The sequence below is a fragment of the Bidens hawaiensis genome, unplaced genomic scaffold (assembly GCF_021521415.1).
Source record: "Bidens hawaiensis isolate Kalapana, Puna unplaced genomic scaffold, B.hawaiensis_p1.1 tig00017272_1, whole genome shotgun sequence".
In the NCBI taxonomy this organism is placed as follows: Eukaryota; Viridiplantae; Streptophyta; class Magnoliopsida; order Asterales; family Asteraceae; genus Bidens; species Bidens hawaiensis.
The window spans coordinates 412,100-427,661 of record NW_027492619.1 but is presented as its reverse complement, the minus strand read 5'-3'; the positions used below and the strand labels follow the sequence as shown (position 1 = coordinate 427,661).

The window sequence follows — 15,562 nt, the reverse complement described above, 5'->3', positions numbered from 1 at the left end:
GAAGGCCAGACGCTGCCACCGCCACCGAGATCTCAACCCTCTCCCATTCTTGATGAAAATTAAGAAATTCGAAAAAGAAGAGGAAAGAAAACAAAAACAAGAGCTCTTTCTCTCTTCTTTGAACACCCTACCCTGCAAATCAACAAACAATAAAAAGAATGCTATAAAATCATGAATCTGATCTTGTGTTTCTTGAAAAAAAAACTAGAATTTAGTAGAGTTCAATAAAATTAAAAATCAAGAATTGGGACAATAAAATCTCCAAATATATATATAAAGACCCAATTTATTATTGTTTAAATCAATATTCAGATTTCACTTTTTGAAGAAAAAATAGAATCTGAACTTCAAATCTGCAATAGCTTTTCAGAATGTATAAAACTTGAATAAAAATATATAAAGTACATTTATAAAAAATCATAAAAAAGAACGAAAAAGATGCAGAAATAATAGAAAATACAGAAAATAGGTACAAGGTATTTGCAAAGAATACCAAAATTGAAACACAAGTACAAACAATAAAAAAAATGTTGATTTGTTTTTTTTAAACCTTTAAAAATTTTCTTAAAATTATAATAGGACACAAGGCTCAACGATATAAACGTCTTCCTAATAATGAAAATAAATTAGGAACTTGAAAATATAATCCAGAATCTGTAACAAAAACTTGCTACTAGAGTTTAACAACAGGTAACAATAATGTCTTCAAATATCCCTTGTAATTCTTCTCAAATCAAAACTCAAAACAAGATGAAAACTAAAAAAAGACAATCATCTTTCTGTTTTCGTACATTCGGTCAGACAGAACAATGTCATTACTTGCTACAGAAATACGACATCTAATAACATGTGATGCATCCACATTCATAAAACAAAGCACAAAACATCTAGAGCAAAAATACTCAAATCCAAATACAAAATAGTCAACTTTCACTACATGTAATACAAGTTTATTGCTCTAGATTCTACCTGATCAAACAACAGTAATACACAGGTGTATGTGAGAGCAAGATATAAATATTATCCAGCTCAGCATTCCTAAAACATCCAACAAAACAGACAACTGCTGACCATTTTTCCTTTTCTTTAACACATATTGTTGTTTGAGTAGTCAAATGATATCCCTATATATACAACAAATCACCGAACCGTACGGTTCAGGACTGAGCCAAAAAGAATAAGATCGACCACAAAAACTGCTTGTTGCTGGTTAGGAGGCTGACCCAAAATGGTAGTTTTACAAGTTAATGATTACCTGAAACTGGGTTTGACTTTGACTTTTGGGAAGTTACAATCAGCTGTCGTCATCTATGGCGCCGATGTAAGTCAGATCCATCCTCCTAATCCTAACGGCGCCCTTGAGCCAGCTTGACGCCTTGAGATTACCATGATCGGTTCCCGCAATTGCAGCTGCGTTTATGGAAGACGGGCCGGATCCTGCTCCGTCTTCCAAAAGGGTCCATGGGTCAATCTCTATGTCAGAATCGGGTTGTGAAGATACGGGCTTGCTGGACTTTCCTGGCCCGTTTGAGATGGCGCGCTGACTATTTCTAAGATTTCCAGAATGTGGCCCGGGAAGTGATACACTTGGTTGTAGAAAGTTTAGGGCGGAAGGCGGGACGTTAGGTGGCTGGCACGAGATTGAGAATCTTGCAGTGTTGACAACGACTGGCATGACGGTTTGAATCCGCCATCTGACTGCATCTGGTAACTGCATGCCATCCAACTCATTCTGTACCATTTAAAAATATATACATATTAAATTACGATAGTTAAATGCAACCATTGTTATCAATGCGTAACTAATACAAATGAAATGTACTGATAGTATAGCATTATTAAGTATATGCCAATTCAAAACTTGGCTAGGCTTTTAAACGAACCGAACAAACACAACCGAAACATGTTCGTGTTTGCTCGCTTAACTTTAACCAAACAACGATTGAACGCCAACAAAGTTATCTTGTTCGTGTTGTTTCACAAACAGTATAAATGAACGTAACTGAAAATCGATCAACTAACAAAACTAAGCTAAAACCAATTAATAGTAAATGCGAACAATGTGTTGGGCATAAAAGGTTACAAAAACTATACTACATTGTAATGGGCCCAAAAAATAAATGAATATATTGGCAAATGCAAACAAAACATAAATGAACGTAAACAAACAAACATAATTGAACAAACGTAAACCAATGAACAAGACATGTGTTCATGTTCATTCGGTTAACTAAAAGAACAAAAAAATTTGTTCGAACGTAACTAACCAAACATAAACAGATTTCCCCCACCAAACGGTCTACTAAACGTTGAGTTTGCTACGAGCCTAAACGAAGTAATTAAACATGCTTATTGATGAAATGTTTTTAGAAGACAAAAACACCCTTGTATAACTATTTCAAAAGGTGATAATTAGATGAAAGAAAAAACAAAGGGTATTGTTGTCATTTTACAATATACAAACCTGTAAACTTTCTGCAACTTCACGATCATACGAACTCGAGTCCTTAGAACCTTCAGGGGTAGACTTAGAACTAAACTTTGACCTGAGCCAGTAGGGATTTGAGGTGCTCAAGAGTGCATGTAGAACCAATAATAAACGATCATAGAGACTTTCACCCAGATCAGCGGTTGCAGAAGTTGGATTACAAAGATCTGCATCCTCATGAAAAACCCTACTTCCAAGAAGACGAAGGACCACCGAAGCTAGCATGTGCCTCACGTTACGGAATGATGGTTCCCTGACAAATCAAAAACATGAGTTTATAAAATTGAAAAGTTAACAAACCTCTATCAAGACTTACCCATCGGCGCAGATTGAAGGAAGTAATCTTAGAAGTAGCTGTAAACGCAATGATATCGAAGCCCGTACCGCAGACGGGGACGGCAGCATCATTTCAACGGGTCCTGCAGGACGTCGGGCCAATGCAGGACTACCTCCTCTTAATCCCTTACGGGTATTCACTTTAGTCACAGGACCTTCAATGGAGCCCGCTTGTTTATTAACTCCATGAGTAACATTACTTATCTGCTGTTCAATATCATTCATCTGCTTTATTATATCATTAGCAAAAGTAACCCGTGAGTCATCAGAGCTTTGGTCAATGCACGGAAGAAGTAATTCAATTAACGCTTTTTCAGTCACGTGCTGTTGACTAACTATAAAGGCTTCAACATCTGAACCTGGACCGAATATTCTAGAAGCATGTCGTTTTGTGTCAGGCCCGTTTCCATCATCAACTACCTCACCTTCCTCAAAAGAAACCGTATCAAACTTCCTCTTGTTTCCCTTTTTAACGGGCCCGGGAATTGAAGATGAACCACACCAACCCCACGGTTTTGAAAACTGAATCTTGGTTGACAAACCTTTGCTCTCGGCTATATTAATTAGCCGTTGTCGGATAGATTTCCGACCAAATAGAACATCGTGACCTCTTAAAAACCATTTTGCTTGCTGAAGTACACCGTCCTCTAACAACCTCCCAAGACGGTGCACTACCTCTGAAAAAAGAGGAGCAGCATCCGGTCTCACCAGCAGTCGGGTCAACACCATCTGAATAAAGTTATTTTCATTCTCGGAAGTCCCGGAACTTTCACTGTTTGATGATAATGATCTTAAAGCATCTACTAACGAAGTGTCACGGGCTTCAAGTTTTCCAATTAGGGCTTGTTCGTTTAATAACAGTCTAAGCTCAACACATTGCCAATGAAACTTTGCTGGCTGCAAAGTGTCAAGAATATGAACAATCTTATCAAGAAGCTTCGTCTCATTTAAATCAGTGTGCCCGGAAGCTCGATTCATGTCATCGTGAGAAATGATTTCGTTTGGTAATTGACAATCGATGATGGAGTTTAGAAAGACTCGAGCTCGTAGAGGGACAAAAGCAGAAATTTTTGAATGAGTATCCGGCCCACTCGAGTCCAACATGACAGCAAACTCAGAGTCACTAGTGTCGGCTGCTACAAGATCATATAAAGTAGCACATTCTCTCATGCATACATCACGAAAAGGCAAATGCTTTATAGCATCACTAAAAGCAGATTTTAAAGAATGAAATAACTGTGAAATGTTGTCACGGGCCATAACATTTGCATTAAGAATGAACCGCTTCCATACCAAAAATCCTAAAATTGCAAAAGCAGGTGGAAAAACGAGGTCAATAGAAAGCATTCTTTGGAGTCTTGTTAACGCTACAATGGAAGATTCACCCAAAAGCTCGACTATAAAGCCATCGGAAACGGTCCTGCAGTTCCCAATAAGAACCCTAAACCAATGAACTGAAACTTCGACCAAATTATCAGTTTTGAAATCGCTTATAGACCGTACATTCCCGTTTGAATTAGACCTTGTGCTCTTCAGAAACTGTATCACATTTATCCCGTCTTTTAATCTCAAAACAGTTACCATTCGTTCAAGGGTAGTTATACCTTGAAGTACAGCTTCAATAACAAGTGCAGAAACCGCACCTGACATTTTAGCAGCTTTTGAAAGCATCGGGTTTTCCGACATCGAATCACGTGTTTCAGGTGAAAGTTGTAGTTGACCACGGGAGGTTTTTGGAGGCGAGAAAACTTGGGTTAATGCAGAAGAAGCTTCGGTTGCAAGAGCAATTTCAAAAACCCGACTCTGACGTTCACCAAGTGCATCTTTTAGCAGTGACAGACATGTGAGATGGACCCGTAAAACGTGCCGTGCAAAGTTTAATGAAGCCGGGGTTATGTCGGTAATCTTACCAATCACCTGCCCAATATTACTAACAATGGCAGAAACCGCAAACGCTACTAAAGTTGGGTCGCCTTCTTGGGCCGCCCCGCCCGTTTGTCTCATGCAATCCAACAGCCCTTTTACAACCTGTTGGGCTATCGGGTACATGTCATCAAGTTTTTCAACTGTCGGTTTTTTCATTGTAAAAGCCTTCTTTTCTTGACCATGAAAAGCAGGAATTGCTTCATCTATAACCCTTTGAACTGTATCGCGCATGCTTACCCCGACCCGTGAAATACGAACACCGGTTACTTTTTTAAGTAAAAAATCATCAAAATCTTGGACGCCCGCGGGAACGCCAAGTGGGAAACCAAATTCTCCATCTGATGATCTTCCAGATTCAAGTTCCATAACAAGTCTTTTACCAGCTGTGGTCTTGAAGGTTTTTATCCAGTCAACAACAGTTGTCACATGGCCATATTTCTTTAACATCTGGCGGGCAAAGACTAAAGCCGCTGAACCAGAAACCCGTCCATTAGATGACATAACTGCCAAAGCACGATGCATCATGGAGGATAATGTTTCCGGTATAAGATTGGCTGCAGCAAGTATGTTCTCATACCTGCACAAAAGGTTTAATAATTCATATCACAAATCTTTACAATAGAAATATAAAACTAACGCATACAGCATTACAACCTCCAAAACTGTTATATTCAAGGTAATCAGGTACTTATTTAGATAACTATGGTAATATAAATGTGTTTCTATAATCATAAGTACCTAATTACCTATAAAAATTTATTTTAAAATAAGATATAGAAGTCGATAAAGAAGTCAGTGGGTCAGTTCAGCCCTACGAGCCACCAGTAGGCTTGTGAACAAACCAAACACAAACAAATGTTTCTGTCCATTTAGCTTAACAAATGAACATGAACACATGTCTTGTTCGTTCATTTAGGTTCGTGAACATTCGTTCCTTTATGTCCATTAATCCTTGTTCGTAACGTACACTTATGTGCATTAGTTTACATTTATGTTCCTTAATTTACATTTAAGTTCATTTATTCACATAATCATCCAAATTTTTTTGGCCTATTATATTTTAGTCTAGTTTTAACAAATTTTTAGGCCTAATATACTTACGTTAATAATGTTCATTCACTAACGTTCGTGAACTGTTCGTTTAGTAATGAATGAAAATAAACGAACACAAACACACTTTCTTAACAAACGAAGAATAAACCGTTTGTTTGATTGTTCGTGCTCGATCGTTTGTTTAGCTTTAAATGAGTAAACAAAAACATGCTACGTTCGTGTTCATTCGATTTATTTGCAGGCCTAGCCACCAAGTCCGTTTGCAAACCTGTTCGTTAAAAAAAACCTTTTTTCAATCTGGACCCATTTTGACCCATTACCCAACCCGTATTGTAAAGAGACAGAACCTTCTGAGAGATGACAAAATAAATGTCTCCCCAACCGCACATGATTGATTTTCAACACTCCTTTGTACAATCATAACATTCCTTCCACTATGAACTGTAGGAACCGGATGGATAGAAATTTTGGGCAACAACCAAACAAGAAACCGGGCTGCAGAAACCAAATCATCACAAACATCCATTAGGTACAAGATGGTTGACAACTCATCTTCACCAAGCTTCCATTTTGTCAACCCTTTATCATCAACCGGAGACAAATTCCTACCAAAATGCCCAACTTTCGGTGCGGTCTCAGTAGCCTTACCAGCCTCGTCAACAAGCTGCCTCACTGTATCCATCAACCACACGACAACGACCCGTTTCTCATCTAATGGTGCCCGTTTCAGAGCATTCCCGACGGAAGAAACATCTCCCAAATGAGCGGCTTTAATTGAATCGGTTGTTTTTGAAACATCGGGTTCGTTACCGTTAACATTTCGGTGGTTAGGACAGTTTAATCTGCTATCACATACATGACTAGTGGATGCACCCTGGCTACCCTCGATTCGGGCAGCGGCTAACTGAGCCAGACTTGAAGTCTTGCGGACTGTCTTTTGTCTGCCTCGTGTGGCTTGTTTGACTGGTTTGACAGGTGGCTCAATTGCTCTAAAAGACTCCATTGACTTAAGAGTAACACCCTTCTTAACCCACCAAATGTCTTCATCATCAGAGAGAGATGGATTCTTTTCTTCTACTTTTTGTCTTTTAGCTCGTCTGCATTCTTCACATCCAGCTGTTCCTTCACTGGTCACCATTGACCCAGTGGGTCGTTTAACACCCTGAGACTCATCAGGTGTAGAATGGGAACTTGAAAAATGTAGCAGAACGACAATAGAATCCATTAGTTCTTCAATCTTTTTATTGGCATTTTTATTCGAGAACGAATCGAATCCTGGTGATGATGGAAGTGTTTGCCACGGATCCTTTACAAACTTTTGATGGTTTTTTTGCTTATTTGAAACAGTATTATTTTTTGGGTGGTCAACAAGTTCATGAAGCAAGAGACGCCGTTCGTTTGTGTAAATATGCATGGCTTCAGATATAAGAGATGCTTCCGCGATTTGTGCTTCTTGGAGTGCACCTTGAATGTATGAACCGGGAAGATGTTTCAAGAGTTTATAGTGTCTCCTCTTTCGGTCAAAGTCAACCACCGAGTCACTCCAAGCCATGATTCCACTAACAATAAGTTCCCTCACGTATGCCTGAGGATAGAAAAGTCCTGATCGAATGAGTTCATTTATAAGTAACTGAACACGTTTAAAACCTTCCACATTCTGGGCTTGGTGTTGATCAATCCAGCACACAACAATATCATGTAACGGTCCTGGACTTTGAAAAAAATGTGACAGGTCTTTGACTTTTCTAATGCCATGTTTTGACTTTGAACTTCGCATGTTTCTTAATTTCATCTCTAGAAGCCGAGTGGCAACGTATACCTGAGAAAAGTCTCGTTTCCCACTGAATTTAATACCATGAGGCGGGCCCACTCGAAAATCCCGAAAATCACAAGTGGCCCACTCGCAAATAAAAAACACAGAACACATGAATGAAGACCGTGTTGTACCAATCCACTTCAGAGACGCCTGTAAACACGTGCTGACATCAGCAATCCACCTTTTATAAATAGTTTCATCACCAAAATCCTCAAAAATACACTTATAAGCAACCGTAATATCTCCATGTATAAGAGCTTTATCTAGCTCATGTAGTGTTTTCGCCACATTATGACCTGAATAGCCCGGTTTTACAGTTCTTGAAAGATTGATTGCACGTTTCTGAACCGAATAAACAACCGAGTTAAAGGATAACTGCTGCTGCCCTTTATTCCCACCTTCACCAGTTACCCGCGTGATTAAACTACCATCATTTGCTGCATTTGTAACCACACACGAAGGAAGCGGAAAGCAATTTTGGGCAACAAAAGTATCGGGGACCGCGAGTATTAAATACCGAAGAATTTCAACCAAAGCCGAGATAGTGTACGCCCTCCTTGAGTTATCCACGAGATCTGAACCACCCGGAGACGGTTCTTGAATAAACCGAACTGCTATTCCCACAAGGGTATGAACGTAATTTTGTGATAAAACCATACTTTCTATAACAACATATATGATAGGAAGTAGCAGTTGCAATATCACAAGTAATTCCTTCTCCTGCAAGTAATAAAAAGTTCATTTCTTTAGTTTGAAAAGAAACGGGTCATAAAAACTGGCTTGACCCGAACTTGTTTAGAGTGATTACCTGCAGTTGATTCAGAACCCAGTCAATGATTAAAGAAGTGAGAAGCAACCCTTCTGCATAGTGCCACTGTATGAGTCGAACCACATACCACCACTTGAAATGCAAAGATGGTTCCTCACCATCAACCACTGACACCAAGTCATTCTTGTGTTGGATGGACCCACCATAAGCAAACTGAGGTGATCGGTCCTTAAAATGGAGGGTAGAATGGGAATTTGTCTTTTGAACAAATTCATCCAAAAGTTGCTGTAAATACTCAATAACATCTTTCGTCCACTGTTCTGAGCGGGAAAGCCGAGTTTTATCTGGTGACCCTGAAGACGTACTAGAAGATCCGGGTCGAATCTGCATATATAAATGAATAAATAAATATACGAAGAGTGTGGTACATGTGTAATAATAACTTGTACCTGATTAAGATATGTAACTTTGATAAACCAAGTTGCTCTTAGTAAAGGCACGTTGTTTCTAATAAGAACTTCAAAAAGTGCTTTCCTTCTATAACCATGAGGAACATGATCCGCCAGTGACCGCAAACGTTTATGTTGTTGAGACAAACCCTGTAATATATCAAAGAGTTTTTTATAGACGAGTAGTAAGATAATTTCAATTATCTCACTAATAGCCGAAAGACAAACCTCGATCCATTTCTTCCGAAAATCATCGCCACTAGCTTTCTGTTCTGGGAAAACACCGGGCTTACTCAATAAATTACCAGTAAGAGGTACACCATAAACTTGACCAGCCTGCATACATAAATATACTTCAAGCATTCAATTTAAACGTTATATGAATATATAACTGGCTGAAGTAGTAACATTATATAGATTGCAGTACATATCACAGATGGACATTATATAGATTGCAGTGCATATCACAGATGGAAGCATAAGGCATAAATAATACCTTGCGTTTTTGAGCACGAGATTCATTGATTGCTCTGTGATATTTTCTGATTGCCTACAGAATAGTATAATGTCTCAAGTCAGAATAATGTGAAAACTGAAAAAGACTCAAAATTGTAAAATATTTACCTCCTTGCACTTTAGAACAACGGGCTTGGTGAAAGTTGAAATCTGCGATAAAGATATCTCTCTGGATTCCTGTAAAAGCACGCTCAAAACAGTTACAAATAAAATATGGCATCACTGACAGATTTAACCTGTAAACAGTTCCTACAGCATACCTCAAGCCCCTCAACTGTCTCTCTGTATCCAGCAAGCACATAGTCCTTTGTAAGTGTCTCCTCAGGACGGTTTGTAGTTGGCGGATGAAAGTCAGGAGGTGGAAGCCTAACAACACAAGGATAATAATTCAATAACAATTGAAAAGTACAGTTATTTATGCAAAACTAGGACAAAAAAAGCAAGCTGCTAATATCAAAATAATATATAAATCCTGTGGAAGTACTTACTGACATGCAGATTGCAAAAATAGAAGAATATAAAATACCTTGAATTCAGGGGATCTTTCTCACACTTCAATTTGTATGGTGCAAGTTGTGAAGAACGTCTGTAAGATAAAAACAGGAAATAAATATAATACAGAAGATACATTTGCATATATGTTAACAGATGAAAAATAAATACCGATTTGATGGAAAGTTAGAAGAAAGTGCAGATGACTCAGCTCGAGAAGTATCTCTGCCTAATGAGCCACCAACCGCACTGTTATTGACTGCACTAGTGCAGTTGGTAGCATGATACCTTTGCATTGCTCCAGACTATGGCCCGCATACTGTCTCACACATTGAATCACTGCAAATTGCCATGTTAATAACGATGAATTAAATACTACCAACTGTCATCTCCAAATATGAAAACTATTTTCTAAAGCACTGTTCACTAACAAGTGTTTACTCATTAAAAAACACACCTTAAAGCTCCAAGACAAGTATATCTATATCACGTAACTAACCTTTTCATAGTCAACACAAGGTTAACTATTGATATAAATGATGAAATCTGGTTGGAACTACTAAGAAACTGAATTTCAAACAATGATGCTAAAGGCAAAATTTGATACATTTGAAGAACTACCATGTTATGCACTATACCTAAACATAAATCCATATAATAAATAAAGTGATCCATACAATACTCTTAAAAGTATTAACTTAAATTCCAAATTAAGTTTCCCAATGAAACTAGAGTTAAACATCATCACCTACCAAACGCATCCTCTCCACACCGAGACATTAAGTAAAAAACAGAAATTGGAACCATACGTGTGCCCAAAGTCCGATTTTTTGTATCAAAATTGTGAACAGCACTCAGCTACACATACAAAGCATAAACCTAGAATAAATTTAGTTTCAACTCGATGAATGCTGATCAAAGAATGTAAAGATATACAAGCATAATTAGGTTTTCACCTCTTAACAAAAAGAGAGAACTTTATAGAAATGTAACGAACTTTCAGCACTGTTCCATTTAGGTCACGCGAGCTTTTTTTTTGTCTCATTATAGCTTTTTACCATGTTGATGTTGCATTATTCATTATAAAAAAAGTAACATTTTTTTTTTCTTTTAAATGTCTTAAAGTTTCAAAAATCAAATATAACACCCCATGTAAATAAAAAAAGATTTAAAAAAAACAATCGACCGCCTTTCCACGTGTTAAAAATAAAAAAAACATAGGATTAACACATATGAAGCATAAACCTAGAACAAAGTTATTTTCAACTCAATAAATGCTGATCAAATAACGTCAATATTTCCAAGCATAATTAGGTTTTCACCTCTTCACTCTTAAGTCCACGCATAACACAAGTTTTAAAAAGAAAATTATTATAATAACCAAAAACATACGCGTATGCCCTAAAATCTAACATATGATTATAACCAAGGTTTAACATTTTTGATCAATTAAACATGTACAATCCCATCCGTCACTGATTATCACAGAAACCATTAATCAATCAACACTGCAACTTCAGTAAAACAATCAGATCATACACAACACAACAACAGAATTAACTTAATCTGTTGGTATTTCTAAGTAAAAAATTTTAGCCTAAATTTGATTTTGGTTATTAACCGAACCGAACCGTAAGTTTTACAATCCATCAGTCACTGATTATGACAGACATCAAGCAATCAGATCACAATACACACACTCCCAACTGTTGAAACAACAACATCAGCTCATACACCAAAATCAGCTTAATTTGAAGTGAAATTGAACCGATTAGATGAGTGGAAGTTAATCATACCTTTGGAATCGAGCAGAAGATTGAGGAATAAAGCCTAAATCAAGTTCGAAACATGCGGAACAGTAAGTTGGATGACGGAAAATTAGGGTTTGTGATTGATTAGTGAAATTAGGGTTTTGAACAAGTGGTCGATGTGAATTACAGATGTGATAATTAGAAGTTGTAATTTGATTGATAATAAGAATATTGGTGAAGATGAAGATGAAGATGAAATTAGGGATTTGAAAATTTGGGGAAGATGAATCGTGTGTGTATTCAGATATATCAGATACATTGGGGCTTTTGACCTCTTTTTATTTTCATTTATTTTTTATTATTTTTTTACTGTTATTATATTTTCTAGTTTTCTATTTTTTTATGATGGTCGAAATTGAATGTGTATAGGAGAGGGGTATTCTTTAAAGATATTTATGTACCGTGTGAGTGCATAAATGTGTTATGTGTTTCGTGCAATTTTGAATAGTTAGCTTTAAAAAGGAAATAGTTTTAAGGGGTTAAAAGGTAATTATATGCATGGATACACGTTAATGATACAAACTAATTAAAGTTGCGGGAATTCAGTTACAGGAAATTCAACAAGAAGCTTTCAGGTTTGAAGGTGTTCGTCTTAGAAGAATTAAATCGAGAATAGAAAGACTTTCAAATCCAAAGCAAAGGCATTTATTTAGCAGGAGTTTATGTTGCAGAGACGATTCGTTCTGGCATCACCTTATCTCAAACAGCCTGCTACTCACTAAAGTTTATGTGAGAAACCACCCTGTTTCATGTGGGATTCAAAGTTCAAACCCAGTGTATTGGTGGCATTTTGATTAGGCCTTGATTACGTCGAGTAATGATGTACCAGAGAGAGGCTTGCTTCTGTAGTGATTAGTGCTTGAAAAGCACAGTCAATCACTAACTTTGACCAATTTCTTTCATCAATCTCGTGGTTCTTGCTTAACTTCCATTGTTAAATTACTTTTTTATATAGAAAAAAATATATATGCTAGCATTATTGTTTATTAGAAGCAAAAATAAATGGATGGTTCATGTCCTAAACTTAAAAGAGGATTCATGATCAAACAACATGTTATGTTTAAAAGATCAATATGAAACATGTAGAAGAAATATCATATGGGCACAACTCTACTTCTACTTCTTTGTTGTTAGAAGATATGAGTAAAAAGCTATTAATATCATTACGTAGTCCTATTATTACATGTTTTAAAATGTGTAAAGATAAATTTAAAGCAAATACCTAATATTTTAATAATTGAAATATTATAATTTGAGAACTTTATAGCACGTAATATCAACTTATAACAACGAAAGTAGTCCTTGATAACTATTGTAATATTCTCCATTTCATCAAGTACATGACTACATTAAATTCTTTAATACTTTAAAACAACCAAATTTAGGATATGAAAACTTATCACACATTTTAGTAACACATGGGAGTCCACCAAATCTGATTAAAGTGAAGCTAGAATTGGAAATAAATCACGTTCGGTTAGATAAGAGGATAAAATTGGAATGGAATTTATTCTATTGAAGAATGTGATCACTATACTGGCCTAATGAAACGTTGGTACTCTTCCGTTCAAGAGAAACATTTAGTGGAGTAACTCCTTGATCGGAGAATCATGAATTTTGCGGCTTTGTTTGTTTGTTGTTGGTGATTCATTATAGAATAATGGAATTCTCTCCGAGAGCTGCTGAGCTAACGACTCCGGAAATGCTCCCAGCAAAGAAGCTTATGGTTCCATCTTGTTGTTGGAGGTATGCATCCATCTTCAAACTGTAAGCCTTAATTATTTTTGTTTAAAAGGAGAGACAGAACCGAAATCAGGGGAAGATATAACTGAATTAGTTAGATTATAATTTATAACTAGCTATTCAGGGGTTCTTATTAATATTTTGTAAACTATTGATCAAAACCAATATTATGAGTTAATAATTTAGAAATGCATATTCTGCGATAGATATAAGTTTTGGATCAAATGAAGACGATCATGTAAACAAATATTATTGGTATATGTTGTACTATGAATTCACTATTGAAGGTAAGGCTTCACACTCCAGGTGGCTACTTGGCCGAATAGTTTACACCCAGTCCATGGTACAAGTTGATCTTTGTACTCTACTATGAATTCACTATTGAAGGTAAGGTTTTGTTGCTTTAGGTAACTATAGCAATTCAATATTTAATTATTTATGCACTAAGTTCTGTAGCTTCTGATCTAATTGTATAAAATATTTAGTCAACTCTTCGCTTTATGATTTAACACAGCTTCTTACATTCTCATAAAAATCCTTTGAAAAACCTTTAATTATTCATATCATTATACACAATCAATATGAGAGTACGAGAAAAGTCAATTTTTAGATTCTACTTGTAATCACGGGGCAAAATGGTAATAACCATACACGTTGTTAATCAGAGATAAATTATATGAAAAATCTTTAGTTTCTAAAATGAAAACCAATGGAGATGCTGAAGAATTAATCAAAAACAAAGTTATTAACTTTTGTTGTTCATGTTTCTAATAACATAGTATAGAGACTTAACTTTCCATTTACAGGTATTATAATCCATGAAAGACATTAGTGCTAATACGAAAGGTTACTTCTTACTTCGTACATTTAGTTCTCTAGTAATATAATCATCTACAAAGAAACCCATTAAAATGTGTTATTTTGGATTTAAAACTATAGGTGTACAAAACCACTTTTGGGCAATGTTTGACATACTCGAATGTTAAGAAGCTTTGGTATCACTTTTGGACATAATTTGGATGCAAACAAGCTTAGCTAAATTATTTTACAGCTACTAAATGTATATAACTAGCCCGCGTCACGAAACATGGGTAAAAATCCTAGTTAATATAAGTAAATAAAAATCATCATCATCATCGTACTCAGTATATCCCACCAATAGCAAAGCTATGGTAGGGTCTGAGGAGGGTAAGATGTAGACAGCCTTACCTCTACCCCGTAGGAATAGAGAGGTTGCTTCCGGTGAGACCCCCAGCTCGATGGTAGTTTTGCATCAAGCCTTGGACATAAGGCACATAACACTCAACCATTGGGACACCGGCCGATTGGTGCATGTACCATTGTCTTTCGGCTATCAACGCTACCACATGATGCTTGATTAACCTTCCGCCACTTTTAACGTTATTTTCACGAGATTAGTAAAATAACGTCAAAATTAGTGCAATTTCACTTTAGCCCACCTGAGGGTTCACACATATACACATTATATGCGCGCACCCAAGCAGGATATAAGTAAATAAAAATAATTCTTTTATAAAATAAGTATTGAAAAAGAGAGTTGGTGGCTAACACCTCTTGTACATACATTTTGAAATAAGTTATACTATTATATTTTTTTCTTATTTTGTTTTTTAAAATTAGAGTTAAGTGTCATTTTAGTACCTATGGTTTGGTCAACTACGCAACTTTAATACCTATTTTTTAGTTTGTGCAAATAGTTACCTCAGTTTCAAAAAACTTGCATTTTTAGTACTTTTTTTCTAAGCCCGTTTATTTTTTCCGTTAAGTCAGAGATAATTTGGAAACTTTGTTTTTTTCTTTTCTTTTAAACGTTTATATCTTGTAAACCCCAAATCCACAATCATAACATCAAAAATCCAAATTCTAAATCCCCAAACCTTTTTTTCATTTCATCATAGGGTTTAAATTTGTACGATATTTGGGGATTTAGGATTTGGATTTTGATGTTTTGATTTGGGATTTAGGGTTTACAAGATATAAGCGTTTAAAAGAAAAGAAAAAACCAAGAAAATAACGAAGTTACCAAATTATCTCTGACTTAAGGGAAAAAATAGACGGGGTTAGAAAAAAAGTACTAAAAATGCAAGTTTTTTTAAATTGAGGTAGCCAAATGCACAAAATAAAGAATATGTACTAAAGTTA

At 36.2% G+C, this 15,562-nt stretch overlaps 1 protein-coding gene across 1 annotated transcript; it reads right to left on the bottom strand.

Moving 5' to 3' along the window:
* Nucleotides 1-835: 835 nt before the first annotated feature.
* Nucleotides 836-11,909, bottom strand: LOC143553542 (mediator of RNA polymerase II transcription subunit 12-like). The gene is made up of 13 exons (XM_077043524.1): nucleotides 11,642-11,909; nucleotides 10,017-10,184; nucleotides 9,880-9,939; nucleotides 9,614-9,719; nucleotides 9,462-9,530; nucleotides 9,334-9,387; nucleotides 9,066-9,173; nucleotides 8,838-8,987; nucleotides 8,428-8,772; nucleotides 6,151-8,339; nucleotides 2,805-5,327; nucleotides 2,465-2,741; nucleotides 836-1,732 (listed from the first exon to the last, which is right to left on the bottom strand). Exons 2-13 carry the CDS (start codon nucleotides 10,139-10,141, stop codon nucleotides 1,295-1,297), a joined length of 6,444 nt encoding a protein of 2,147 aa, XP_076899639.1. The 5' UTR covers nucleotides 10,142-10,184; nucleotides 11,642-11,909; the 3' UTR covers nucleotides 836-1,294.
* Nucleotides 11,910-15,562: the final 3,653 nt, after the last annotated feature.